General features: G+C 34.7%; 1 protein-coding gene across 1 annotated transcript; it reads right to left on the bottom strand.

Annotated features, from left to right (window-relative positions):
* Positions 1-6,954: 6,954 nt before the first annotated feature.
* Positions 6,955-13,366, bottom strand: LOC116141917 (RNA pseudouridine synthase 3, mitochondrial). The gene is made up of 9 exons (XM_031427400.1): positions 13,010-13,366; positions 12,041-12,112; positions 11,796-11,954; positions 11,597-11,644; positions 11,433-11,513; positions 10,163-10,279; positions 9,963-10,064; positions 9,703-9,861; positions 6,955-7,727 (listed from the first exon to the last, which is right to left on the bottom strand). Exons 1-9 carry the CDS (start codon positions 13,307-13,309, stop codon positions 7,353-7,355), a joined length of 1,413 nt encoding a protein of 470 aa, XP_031283260.1. The 5' UTR covers positions 13,310-13,366; the 3' UTR covers positions 6,955-7,352.
* Between the last annotated feature and the right edge of the window lie 1,922 nt (positions 13,367-15,288).

Raw genomic sequence — 15,288 nt, 5'->3', positions numbered from 1 at the left:
GGCTCAGGTCATTAGTGTTGGAGTAGGTGCCCTAGAGCCAATCAATTATTGTGGAATTGACTCTTTGTAATAATGTTTATTAATCAATAAAAGGCATTATCTACTATATCATGTAAATTATAATTGTATGTATTGATATATGTCCTTAGGATGGTAGAACCGCGACGAGGGTATCAAGTGTTTCAAATCTTGATAGTGAGAACCCTATGAGCACATATGATGGTCATTCTAAAAATGTTTGTAGCCTCAGTATTATTCTAACCAAGGACACAGATAATACGGTAAGGCTATCATAATGTTGAACGACCTTGTCGAAAGGCAGTGACTCATCTCACTTGTCAAGATTGTTTGCCGACAACCTGGTGCAACACATGGGGGCTTGCTATAGGCCAGTTCACTGGACTGACCCATCAGAGGATTCCATATAGATGGTAACCCCGGTGTCTATGGAACAAATCCTCTAACGAATGGTGATGCATGTGATCCTTAGACTTGAGATCACCGGAGCGCCTTGTGCACCGATTGGTATAGTTTGACACTAGCCCAATGCAGTTCTATTCAAAGTTGTCAATACGTTAGTGATTGGCTGCATCAAAGAGTGTATCAAGACTATGGTGGATCGACAGAGGATTCATCACTCTCGGGTACGGGAAGAGTTATCTCAAGGCGCAATTCAATTAATGACAATGATAGTAAATCTGTTATCATAGTGGGATTGAGTTGTTGCTCAATCTAATTTATTATTTCGGTCATTAGTCTAGGAACTAAATATAAATATATCGAGGATAATTGAGATTGACACTATTTTTATACCTCAGTCTCAATGAGATAACAAATGATGAAAGGATTTGATTGCATGGTAACCATATCATTGACAGGTAGCTATTTCGTTGAATCCAAATCTATCAGCTGGCCTTACTAGGGGTCAATCTTGGTATGTGTGTAGTGAGACGATTGATTGGTGTCAATTGCGATACTACTCACTGCCGGTATGATGAGGAGCCTATAGGTCACACACTAAAGAAGACAGTTTAAGGATGGTTAACTATGGAAGGGTATTTTCATCTTTTGGACGAAAGGGCATATTGGTAATTTTGCTGTTTAATTAAATTTACTGAAGTTGTTGCCTGTGTCCAATTTTATTGGAATAATTTAGCAAAATTACGAGTTTAATTATTGAAGTTAATATTAATATTTAATTAAATAATTAAACATGGATCTATGTGCGATTCCACCTAAGTTTGGGTAGTTGCTAAACTTTGGGGGTGGAATTGATATTTGGCTTTTCTATATAAAGAAAGGCAAAATAGGTTTTCATAGAGAGAATTCATTCATTCTTTGTTGCTACCATGGGAAAGTGAAAAATTAGAGAGAATTTTTCTCTCTTCTTCTCTTCATCTTTTTTCACTCTTTATCCTTCCAAACCTTGAAACCTTAAAGCCAAGGATTAGTTCTAGCAAAACCAATCTTTGGTCTCTGTTGTACTATTTTCGTGTGGACAATGTGAGTTCAGTCCTACACTTGGATCGATAGCGACATCGCATTTAGAGATATTGACGAAGCCTCCAAACGCTGGTATGATCCGATCCTTATTTGGTTTTGTGTTATTTTAATTTAAGCATGTAAAATATGTTCATATCAGACCCTAATCTTGGGTTCATCAGAGTAATTGATTGTTTTCTGCTGCGTCTAACCCATCGATTTACTTATAGTTAGACCTTTGAGAATGATCACGTCAGGTCGCTTGTGTAATTCTCGAGACCCATGTCACGATCTACACTCAGTTCACTGGTCGAATAAAGCCATCAGCCTCATGTCGACTGTAACAATGTGGTTGTTCTCAATTGTTAGTTTGAACATACATTCCTCGAGACAAATCAGTCGCGGCATAATCATAAAGTTCTCAAGATTTAATTCTTGAACCTTAAGAACTGGGGAGCTTATGTTATGTCTAAAAAATCAAGACTAACATAAGCTTAATCAGCAAGCACCAATCATAGTTTAGGAAGGCTTTGCTTCTTCCGGGTGTTGCCACTTCGACCCAAGACAGAGAGAATATGGTTGTCATCAATTTATCAGATTCAGTTTTTGTATATGAGTGACTAAGGACCGCACACATGTTCAAGCCCTAGATAATTTGAGAATATTTCCTAAGTTATCAGCCAAAGGGAGGCAAGGAAGGACTTGCACGACACCTATCCATTTATAGATTTGTAATCATTACCTTGAATTCCTCTACTATAAATAGAGGACTCCTTCTCTCATTTTCGGGATTCTGATACTAAACCCTCATTCTAATTGTAATCTTTATTTTCAAAGCAAAGATAACCTACGAGAAAGAGTCTGACTTGATATTCTCTCTTAATACTCAGTTATTGTACCTCTACTCGTTGTTCAATATACGCTACCTACTTTAATCTTTCATATATAAAAGAAACAGTGGATGTAGGATTCGCTTTAATTATCCTAACCACTTTGAAAATCATTTCTCATTTATTATTCAGTCTTTGTATTAGATTATATTGATCAGCTCTCTCATAATCAATCACGTGTAATTTCTAAGGCTTCCTTAGCACTTTGCACATGCGAGTCGTTGGTGTCAAAATCACGCATCAACAGTCTATATCAAGGAAAGCATCTTCTCTGCCAATAATTTTGCACTCAACATCAGTCCTCATCTTCACATGACAAAATTGTTCGTTGGTGTATGATGAGAAGTAATCACGGTGGGAAGTGACATGATATTGTTGAGCCCTCATGTGTTTTGATATACCAAAACTAATCAAAGAGTTCATTGGTTTTTAACAAACACGCAAAGGTATGACAAAAGTCATAACCAAAACAAAAGATGCAGTTTTCCCAATTGGTATGATCGTGCAAGACGAAGGAATGACTATTCCTAGTTTCATAAAGTTGCTCATAGCACAACCACGTACTTGATGATCATGCATTCTTCCATCTAAAATGATGTCAAGTTGGTCACAATGTCACAATCAAGCTACACGACCATTCCAACCAAGTCAAAAGTCAAAGTACTCTAAATTCAAATGTTTTCACAGCTTTGACAAACCTTGAAGATCAAGTTGAAATTCAAGTATTTCAAGTAAAACAATCATGTCACACAACTGGTCCCACTCAAATATCGTTCTTGGCAAAACGTCATCATTCCAATAAGCTATGCATGCTTCTGGATTTTTAAGGAGCCAATGGACCAATTGTTCCTCGTGGTTGAATATTTATTTGCGACAGTGGAACAACCGTTCGCGGTGGTCAAACGATCATTCCATAAACCCTAGAACTGAGCTAAAGTATTCGTTATGTTGGGAATAACCGTTTGTGATAGTGGAACGTCCGTTCCTCTAGGTAGTGCAACTTTTCAAAGCTGCATTAAATGCAACAACAACTCTTTACTTCAAAGGGGAGAGACAAGAAATAAATAGAGCGTTTTGTTGCAAAGAAGACAAATAGAATATCAGAGAAACAAAACTCTTATCAAAAATATTCTCACATAATCCCTTGAGCTAAAAATCCAAATCATTATCACTCTCTTGTACTCATATTGAAAACCTTTGAGAGTATTATTCTTATTGTATGTTTAAGTCTAGTTAAGAGGCAATCATTAAGGGTGAAATCCTGTAAATCTAGAGGCGAAATCTTGTGAAACTATATTAAAGGGCGAAATCCGATTCTAGTAAAACTTCAAGGAAGTTGCCTTGAAGAAATGGATGTAAGAGGCTTTTAGATATAGCTCCAAACCACTATAAATCTCTGATCATTTCTTCTCTCTCAACTCATTTATTATTCCTTACATATTTACTTGAAAATCATTATTACTTGTTCATATTTATTGCTCTCTCATTTATTACTCACCATTGTTTATCTTTGTTGATTATTATTATTCTCATTTATTGTTGTTTTAAGTTCTTAACTTGTGTGGTTGGTGAAAGTTTTTATTCCGCATTTATTTTCATCGATTCGTTTCGTAGTCACTCATCACCCTCCCACCCCATATAGGGTTTTACGTATATGAAGCACCAAAATCAACTAGCCAATGAGCATTTTGAAATGCCAAATTTATGCTACCAAATTCAAAACAATGCTAACATCACCATCAATCACAATTACAACAGTGTTGTTCCCATCTTTCTCTTTTTCAACTTTTTTTTTCATTATTTTGCTCTCTTTTGAATTTTATACACTAAAACTTCTTATGCCCTGGCCTACGACAATGAAAACAAATAATGTCTTTCTTTGTCTTCGATCTTCGATTTTCCTTGTGATCTATTATAGTAGTCACGATTTTTCGAATTTCTAATTTTGTTTCTCCCCCGTTTCTCTATAACTAATGCTTGAGCTTGATGCGACGCAATTAACCCTTGCTCATTTCTTCTATTTTCTTCATTCAAAACATTGTCTTTCACCATCTTCAAAGTGATTTTTAACTTCAAGAGCATAATTAGTAAGTGAAAAAACAAAATTCTTTTAACATTCTAGCAATGAACCCCAACGAACCAAAGCATGCACCTTGTCATCCAACAACCCCTGAAAATAACTCAGACGCTCTATCATAAGAGTATCGTCTTTATATTTCGTCAACATAAGCTTCCTAAAAAAAAAAAGCTTGATTTTGTGCATTCTTCAATTCAAATAAATCTTGCAAATGTCTCCACAACACATGAGCATTAGTTTCTTTCTCAATATGAGAGTACATAGAGTTATTGTAGACTGTTAAATCTATCAGAAGTTTTATGGGAATGATCTTGGGGAGAAGAGGCCACTGACAATCTTCTAAATTTGTAGAGAGTCAGGAATGGTGAACCTGAAGCACTTAGGGACATTGATGTGGTTTGGGTCTTAGACACTTCGATACTCAAATCAGCAAGGTTGTGACAAGAAAAGAGCATAAAGTAGGCTAGGTTTAGGATTTACTGTTACCATGGAGCTAAGGCACAGCTTATCGTCGTAGAGTGGTTGGAACTTGGCTCAATGACGGAAGACAGCAGCTAAGGAGAAAATAAGAACAAGAAAGGGAATTATGTGTGTTGACTGTATGTAAGTCGATGAGTCTAAATTTGGATTCTGAATCAATCTCCAAGAGGACTGAACTCTGTTTTTTGTAGGGAGCCAAGGTGGTTCAAGTCTTTGTAGAATTTAGAGTACTAATTTTCATGGAACTAGGAGTACTTAAAGATGAAGAATTCATGTAAGGCTTAAAACCCCAGGATATCGGGATTCCTATAGGACTCAGAGTGTTTGGGATGTCAGAATCTATATGGGACATGGAATTAGTTGAGTGCCTGAATTCACATAAGACTCGGAGTCTTATAAGTGTTAGACTCTCATGAGATTCGCAATCTGTGGAGAGTTAGGATTCATGTGGGACATGAAGTCCTGAGTAGTGAGCGTGAGCTCTATTGAGTAATCTGAATCATGATTGGGCCAAAGTTGTAGAGAGACTCGACTCATAGAGCGACTTAGATCATAAAGTGGCCTGGCTCGTAAAGATACAAGACCAACCAAAGTTAGGTTGTGGCACTAAGTCATGGCTGTAATAAAGAACCAACTAGAGTTAGGTTGAGGCATTAGGCCATTTGTTGATGTTCTCCGAAGTGGAGTCAAATGTTATTGGCTGTTAGGAGTCCAATATGATTTTTTTCCATACAGTTTGTCCCACACTCTCTAAGTTAAGCTCTTAACTTAGAGGGTAGATCGAGTCGAATATGAATGCGAACTGAACAAGTTGACATCCAAAAGCTAAGAGACCAAATGGACCATTGTTTGAAATGTTGTGTCATTGTCGTGTATAGCCACTCGATATCTATATCGAATGGGAGAGAAGGAATTTCAAAATTCCTTGTTCGTTCTTGTCTCGAGCGGGCTCAAGTAAGACAAGTACGTTGAGTCGACTAAGATTGTATACCTCGACTCAGTATGCAAACTCAGTGTGGGCTAAGTTACCATCGCGGGGAGGAACATGGAATTTGGTTCGACAATCCCCATGTTATTCCAAGTGTAGGAAGCTTACTTGGTCAATCGGAGTTGGGCAGAGTATGGAAGCAAGTAGCTGTGTGAGTTTTGAGTTTAGAACAACTCGGCTTGACGTGTAGTGTCAAGTGTGGCGTCTTTATAGATGATCATTGTGTCATGCATGGGAGGTGGAGTTCGAAACTGGACTTCAAACGCTTGTCCATTCTGCCTAGACAGCTATTGCACTGTAGGTTGCGATCACGAACTGTTACTTTCTAAGGTGAACAGGAATTGCAATCTCATGTTGCGACCACGATGACGCGAACTCGTGTACGGTGATCACGAGTAACAAAATATTGGCTAAGGGTTGAGTGTTATGTAAACACGATCTATTATGTACAGGAGCAGGCGTCGCTATTTGCTTTCTTTTGTTTTTTTTTTAATCTTCAGGTGCCAACTGTTGCTTTTCCTTTGGTGTAGATTTTTTATGCATGGCTCTTTTCTTTCAAGAGGCATACTCCTCTATCTTGGGACAAGGCAAAACGGACAAGAAGATTGAGAAGGCAGAGGAGGAGCTCAAAGAGTTAAAGAATGAGCTGGCTGCAATTCAAAACCTAATCAAGGTTTAGAGGGGCCTTCGCTTCAATGAGAAGAACAATCTATTTAATGCCTCATCGAGGTAAGTTCTCGACAACCAAAAGGAGCTGCAGCAGCCAAAGAAAGTGTAGCTCGAGCTCGAGTTGAATCATAGAATCTAAATGGTATATTTATTTTTTAGCTTTTTATCCTATGATTATGAGTGTCAAGTTGTTTGTTATTCCAAATAAAAATATCTGAAAATTATCATTTTAACTGATATGATTTTAAAAACTATATTACTTAAATAATGTTTAAAATTTTATTAGTTAAGAAAATGTAAGAGCCAATAAATTGACAAACATAAACTAGAAAAATATCAAAACAACATTTCCAATTTCTTAATTATTTATTAGCATATTGCAAACTAACATTAAAGAAAATAATTAAAACAATGTTGACCTATATAATGAAAGGGTAATACTACACTTACAACCCAATCTCACAAACTCTCTCTCATAATTGCTCTCTTAGTCAAGTAAAACTTCATACAAAAACCCCCAATATATCCCTACTTAAACATAAACTATTAAAAAAGTTCAATCGAGACTAGATTTTCGGATCATCAAAACTCCTTTAATCTAGGACTCAAATTGATAAGATTATCAAGGCTCTATTTATAACGATTAACATTACTTGATGCCCCAAGAATTTGGCTCCAGAAATTCCATCTCAGCAATGCTAGTTGACAGATTCCCCAAAAACTTCACAAAAGCAGTACTTGGTTCTACAATACAAACAACTAAATCTTACACTAAATAGGATGACATTAAATTCCAACTAATTTTCATGTGTGAGGGCATTGACGCCACAAAGCGAAGGAGATCTGGCTTTGAGCTAAGCACAGAATCCACATTTTCTGATTTCTGGTCCAGAACATCTAGGAATTTTGAGATATTAGGAAGAACAAGCTCTCGGCAATGGAGATGTAGCAAGGGGACCTTGGATAAGACACTTCCCTTCTGAATGTCTAGACCTTCTGGCCTTCGCAACTTGTATGGCATGCCAGTCATAGGCTCAATATCAACACGAGGCATTTGCTTCCATCTCCGGTGCACAAACCAACCATACTTATAGTCGCCAACAATAGGAGTACCTAAGGCTTCAGCACAATGGACACGGAGCTGCATAAAAACAAGTAATCAAATTATCAACGAACTAGGTTCTAATCATACTGTTTAGCCAACACTGCAGGATAAAAATGCAAAGAGTCACCAACACAAATGGCCTTTCCAAAAAGATAAAATATTCTGCAGTTGTCTTCTTTGTTTGCAATTTAAGCTTTGAAGATCCTTCAAAATTGAAAGACCATAAAATCCAGTTAAGCAAAGAGACATAGAGAAAAGAAGGCTTGATTTTCTTTCCTAGGGTAAAATAGTCAGAATCAAAGCTCAAGATTCAAGTTTTGTTTTCCTTTCATTAGTTTTCTCATCAGTCAAACATGGAAAACAAGCTTCCACTCTCAAATCAATATGTTTACGTCATCACTAAAATAAAAGTATTTTTTATATAAGAGTATCTAATACAGCTGTAAAAACTAGTCAGTCATCCCAATTCAATTGGTTTCCTATCCACTGCATTTCAAATCAAACTCACAGGTCATTAAGTGAAATCAATAGAAAACCGTCGAACTTTCTGAAAAATTATTGATGTTTTATTCTCTTCTTTTTCTGTTCCTCATGTCAATATTTTGCCCCTATATCCCAAGGTTGGACAATTTAACATGAAAAAAAAAATAGTTGGCATCACCTTTCTAGACATATTTTTGGTTAGCTTACCCTTAGCAGGCTGTTCTTTTCAAAGAAAAGAAGTACATGGTACATGAAAAATTGCACATAGCCTTGCCCTCCTGCCACCTTTCTGATCTCTTCCATTCTCTCCTCTTTCACTCTCCCTTTTCCCTCTCTCTAAAGTATGATCTCTCAGCCACAGACCCTATCATCTTAGGTAAAGCCCTCTCTCATGTTGTTGCTTCCACAAAGACTAAGACAAAGACTACCCTTGACCGTACAAGAGAAAATTACTTAATTTTAAAACAAATATAGAAAGATCAAATCACAATTAAGCATTATCGTATTGATATATGTAACATTTAATATATTATCAGTACGACTTAGCACATTAACAGAGTAAACAATGGAACTCATTATTTATTTATTTTCAAACTCACAAATATGAGTCAAACCCCAAACGCTAGAGTGAGTGTTGACTTCAAGATCCATACAAGTAAGATACCCCACAAGCTGAAGTATTTTGGATATTATAATGCATTTACATAATCTAAAATAACATTTTCCTATAAAAAATTTAAAAAAAATACAAATCCTAATCCAATATGAATTTCTAGTTATGCCATTGGTAAGACTATCATGGGTGAGATTATCAAAGAAGATATTGTGACAAAAATCAAGCACGTTAATTTGTTCTCATTTCTTAATGGGCCAAAAAANACACAAATCCTAATCCAATATGAATTTCTAGTTATGCCATTGGTAAGACTATCATGGGTGAGATTATCAAAGAAGATATTGTGACAAAAATCAAGCACATTAATTTGTTCTCGTATCTTAATGGCCAAAAAAAAAAAAACCTTTTATGAAGTATTAAATTACAAAGGGACTAATATCTCAAAAGCACCTTTGCTTAAGTCACATTATTGAACCAGAAATAACTATAGATGCACAGGTCACATTCCATTGAAGACTGCTCCTTTCTAATCAATAAATGCCAGTTGAAAAAAGAGAAATTTCAATAATTTTCAATGCGAAACGAAAAGCATAAAAGAGAAAGAAAAGGTAAAATAATAGCATTGTGTAAGCTAGGGAACAAAGGACAGGTGGCCTTTAATCTCAATGGTAGAGGTGGGGATGTCATCCAAAATTATGTTATGATGTGAATAATTTAAAACCACATAGCACTTTGACGCTTTTCATTCTTTTGATATTAATAATTAATAACAATAATCACTACAATACTAACAAAAATATGAATATAAATATTTATGAACAGTTAAATCCATGTCCACTATTTAAAAAATTAAAGAATTCCTATTCCGTTAGGTAGCTTTGTAATACATTAGAGATGCATATTTCATGGTACCTGATGCTTCCGACTAGTAAGTGGACGCAACTCAATCCATGAGCATCCATTAATCATTGGACCTAGGACTCGATATTCAGTAATGGCTTCTTGGGAAGCCTCAAGACCTGTGTGCTGAGCCAATATGATTCTTTCAGTCTTACCATCATCGAGAAGCACCTACAATCAGTAACAAATAATATACAATCACATCAATGCTTCGTGCAGAAGACCTCAAATCTCTAAAGAAGCTATTCATTATCTAATTAGGTAGTTAAGACCTTTGAAAGAGGAGCACGAATTAACCCTTGCTTTTCCTTGGGAGATCCAATGACCAATGCCCAATGCCGTTGATACATTGCTTCGCAGGCACTATTCCAAGCCTAAAATTCTCAATAAGTATATTATATAGTTTCAAACAACTAAAATCATCTAACAGCGTCTCATATAGTCAAGTAGGTTGCAGAATAGAAATAAGTACCTTAGATGACGATTTTCCTTTATTCAGGTCACTGAACAACCAATTTAAAAGAGAAATGCTTTCTTTAGTTCTCCCCATCAGAAGTAGGCCACTGGACTCTCTATCAAGACGATGTACCTAAAATATCCAAATAACAACAAGAAAAAGTAAACAAGACAAATCAATGGAATATGGATATAGCAGAGAAACTTCCTAACATCCATGACGGGGCACCAAGAACATGGAATGAGTGTTAAAAGTGACATTTAGAGAGAAGTAAACAGACTTGCATAAGTTAAAAAAATTGGATTGATCAAGTTCCCAAATAATACTGTACTTTCTTGAAGATCAGCCTCAAAATTCACCACTACTAGTAGTTATTTCAACTTTATAAGGGTGGATACATAAACCCCTCTATTGACACGGGGCATTAGGCTTGATTGACTGAAATTTTACAATATACATATTCTTTTCAGAAGAAATTATATCCTTCTTATACCTCCACCATGATAAAATTAAAATGTTATATGCAATGACTAAGAGAAATTAAGATGAATAGTATAACGATATTGTGTATACTAATACAAAAGAAAGCCTATATAGGGATTACAAAAGCATAAAATCAATCAAAACAAGGAAACAAGAATATGCAAAATATAAATTAGAAATATTATTAAATGTATTGTTACATATAGAGAGTAAGAGACCATCAGCTTTCATTGACTTGAAATGTTCATCAGAAGATTTTCAGGACATAAAAGCAAGAGAAAGAAGATTAGTTCAAAATTCACATTAATCAACTGCACATGCCTAACTTAACTTAACCCTTTTTTTACTAGGCTAGCATCAGCAGGTATATTAATTAATTTTACTTACTAAATTAATTTTCTGAATTAAATAAGTTGATGTGTTATGGTAGAACAAAAAACTATTTTCCCATCAAGCAGCTCAAAATATGAAAGTTGTAAAACAACTTTACAGAGCTCTCGGTTTAAATCAAGAAACTTAGCAAAAAATTGCACACATGCACACACACTCATATAATCTCGGTAATGTCACGTTCAATTACCATGAAATCTTTCATATAAACTACTACTACTAAATATCTACTGACATCTAATGATAAATCCAAAACCACGTCAATAAAACTCACCAATTGGTAATAAAACTCACCAATTGGTAATAAAACAGAACTTTCATAGAAAAGTTAACATAAGTAGCATAGTACAAGAATGATAAGTTTTGTTTCTCATTTTCAACATAATTAATTTTTCTAGTACAATGAGCTTACCAATTTAGGACCCTCATCATAATCATAAGACAAAGCTGCAGCTGCCAATGCATCCATGCTGTTATGAACAGGCAGATTACCCTGAAGACAAATGGCATACAAAGAATGAAAAAAGCAACATGATATATTGAGACAACAACAACAGAGACTTTAAAGTATCAAACCTTGACAGGCAATTTTGGGGGCTTATTTAGCACAAGTATAGAAGAGTCCTGAAGTTTCAGCAGCAAAAAAGAAATCAACACTAGCAACCAGTTTCCAAAATATTACAGAAAAATAATCACAAAAACGAATGTAAATGTCATCCCACAAGTGCAGCTATGAACATCTACATAGCAACCCCTAGCTAAACTCGAGACATGCCTTGTACTTCACTAGTCTTTGCAAATAATTTATCTCATCAGCATTCGGATATAATGTTCCACTTGGTATAGTATCAAATCTCTTCAAAATCCTACTCTCCATGACCGATACAGGCATGAAGACTCTTGCTCCCACTTCCATCACCTCATTAGGCTTAATCTGTAGGTAAGCTGTATAGTTGTAGAATAATTAAACCCACATGAAAATACAAACAATTATTAAAATATAAACAAAATAATAAGTACCTTTTTCATGGGTCTCATTTGTCCTTCGTTTTCAATTATAGAATCATCCATATTTGGACCTTCCATTTGAACCTGAACAAGAAAAGAACTAAAATATAAACACAACATTTCCAACTACAACTATTAATCATGAACAAAAAAGATAATGAAACAAACACAAATAATCATAACCCTAGAGGAGCATAATGTTTTAGTAACATTAATCATAATCAATCACATGTTTTATATTACCAAAACATGCATTACACCCTCCTTACTGCTTTGAAGTCACCATATATAATTCAGCAGAAATCAATTACGGGGATTTGCTACACTATGACATAGTATTGCCCATCCATTTCAGTAATATTCATCCTCAATCTTAAAATTATAACTTATTTATATGTCTTTGCCACACCAAAGTCAAAATTTGCTCTCCCCCAATGCCAGTAATGGTACAGGGGTTTACAGCCTCTACCATAGCATTCCTTACAACACTTAACAAACATAATCAAAAACCTTACAAAAAAACAGAAGCAAAAAGTTTTCTTTTTAAAAATAAATAATAAAAAATAAATAAATAAAAGAACATCTGGAATAAAATTAACATATTTTTTTGGAATATATGAAAATTTATCAATCCAATATACTAGGGAACAATTTTAATGTATTGTTTCCTGCTTCCAAAGATTGCAAGGTTCGGCGGAGGCTCTAGTTTCGAAGCCGGGCTTGCAAAGCAAGTATCGGGAAATTTGTGTATTCTCAATATATATATATATATATAACCCATATCTTAATTTATGAATATTTAAATTTCCCTTACTCAAACAAAAATCCTACTCCAATGCAAAGTAACCATACCAGGATTTACAGCTCGGCACCTTAACATCCCCTCACAACCCAAAACAATCAACATCACTAAAACCTATTAAAAATTAAAATAAAAAATAAAAAGCCAGAAAAAGAAAGAAAAAGAAAATGCATACTTACAAGACCCTTGTTGAAATGAGCCCGAATGATGGAATCTTGAACTTCATCAAAGTAATACTTGATCCAACTGATGGCTGTTACGTGATCCTGCTGCCCCCAATTCTTTCCTGGAAGATTATCACCAGGAAACGGAGGCAAAGACAGCAGCTGGCGTGGCTTCGGACCCTGCTTCGGTCGGCCCAAGTAGGCTATGTTAGTCTTGGTAATTCGGACCACTGCCGGGGGCGGCGGAGAGATTCTTGAGTAGTGTCGTCGTAATAAAAGCAATACGGATTGGTTTTGCTTCTTCCACATTTTCATTTCGCATGAATGTTCAATTTTCGAAGTGTCCTATTAAGTCAATTATTCACCACCATAAACAACCTATTAAAAAACACAAATAATAATTTATGACAAAAAGAAAAAATAAAACTCATGAAGTTGAAAATTTATAAAAATAATAATTAATAAGATACAGAATCCATCCAAAAATCTGATAATAGTCAGATTGAAGCGTGAAATAAAACGCTTATAAATTTATCCACCACCGTAAACATCACAAACAACCACCCCAAACCTCAAACAACGATTAAGAGTTAAAAATAAATAAAAAATAAAAATCCAAATAAATTTCGAGCAAAGAAAACAAAACTAGAAAACCACAAATGGTAGCCGACCTTGCCTGGGCTTGCACTTCGGGGCCGCGGCAGCCACGACGTAGTAGCCACAACAGCCGCTACCAGCAGCACTCACTGCCCACCCTCGCAGCACTCACCACCAGAGCCCGCCGCACCCACCACCACCAAATACCCTCTCAATTTTTACTCATAAATTGAACTTATTAGTCACACAGCATAAACACAATTTTCAATTTTAATAAAGATACAAATTCTTGAGGGAAAATTTAATTAGTTTATGAAAACAATGTATAAAAGAAAACAAATATATTTGATAGGGTTTTGCACGAGGGTTTTTACTTCTTTTTAGAGGAAGAAAAGACTTAGAACAAAATGTATGCCCAATGGGCCTCTTAGCTCTTGGTTTATGTAGATTTAATTAGGACTATATATATACTAAGGGAAGTGATTTTTGAACTCCATTATTTTTCTCTTTATTCCCATGTCTGAGGTTATAATTGTAATAAAAAAAATTATTCTTCTTCTTTCAATTTTTCATTTCAAAACTTTATATTTACGGTTCTGAAAAATTAAATTAATTAATTATAATTAAACAATAAGATATAAAATTTGTTCAATTAGAATTGTGATATCGAGTATTTTATTTTTTAACGGATATGAAAACATATTTTTTTTGTAAATGGGATTTATAAGTCAACTTGATATAAGAGTTTTGAAGTTATGATTCAATAAACAATTAATTCGTATTTGCATGCAAAGAATTTAGGACACCGAGTGTTTGTTTAATTGGTATGAAACCTGATTTTTCTTCTATTAAGGTGGAATTTAGAATTAATTATTTAATTTATAGAGTTAGAAAATATTGTTCGTAACGATCATACTTCGTGTTATTTATTAATTTAAATTTATGTTAATTCTTTATAACAAAAAATATGAAGTTCCGAAGTAAAAGTATGTAAAAAGAAGAATAAACTTTTTATTACAATTATCCTCACTTAAAATTGAAGACAAGGGCAAAAGGGGAAACTAACGGGCTAAAAATCAACTTTATTATTCGAATTACCCGTTTGATTTTGAATATGGGGTTATTGATCAAAACTAATGGGGTCGAAAGAAAAAAAAAATCACTTCCCTAGTTTAAATTATTAAAGGCCAGTGTGTATGACCATTACTAGTAAGACTAAGACCCAGCATAAGGCCCACTAACTGGAAAATAAAGTATCAAAATTTGTTAACCTACCCTTTTAAGTTCATTACTCAAGTTATTGTTTATGTATTGCTAACTTAAGTATAAAAAAAGACCCCATTGCCACTCATTCATGATTTTTTGACAATAAGTAACTCTACTTAAGATACATACTATATACTATGTAGTCATAAAAAAAATAAAATCATAGAAAATTAATGTGACAATACATAATATAGCCTATAAGGGGTCTCGTGTATGGATGGCAAATTCTTTAGCTACTGAGGTTAACTACACCTAAAGGTCTTGTGTTTGAGTTGTATGAGAAGTATTTATCACATTTGTATAATTACCTTGGTTTATTATACTTGTAGTTTGAGGATTAGACAAGTTCTAACGAGAGCGAGATATCTCATATACCAAAAAAAAATTAGAAGAATCCAAAAAATCTAAAGAGAGCATGTTTAATGTGAGTT

This window comes from Pistacia vera, unplaced genomic scaffold (genome assembly GCF_008641045.1).
Source record: "Pistacia vera cultivar Batoury unplaced genomic scaffold, PisVer_v2 Contig400, whole genome shotgun sequence".
Taxonomy (NCBI): Eukaryota; Viridiplantae; Streptophyta; class Magnoliopsida; order Sapindales; family Anacardiaceae; genus Pistacia; species Pistacia vera.
Note: the sequence above shows the minus strand (reverse complement) of the source record. Positions and strands in the feature narration are given on the sequence as shown.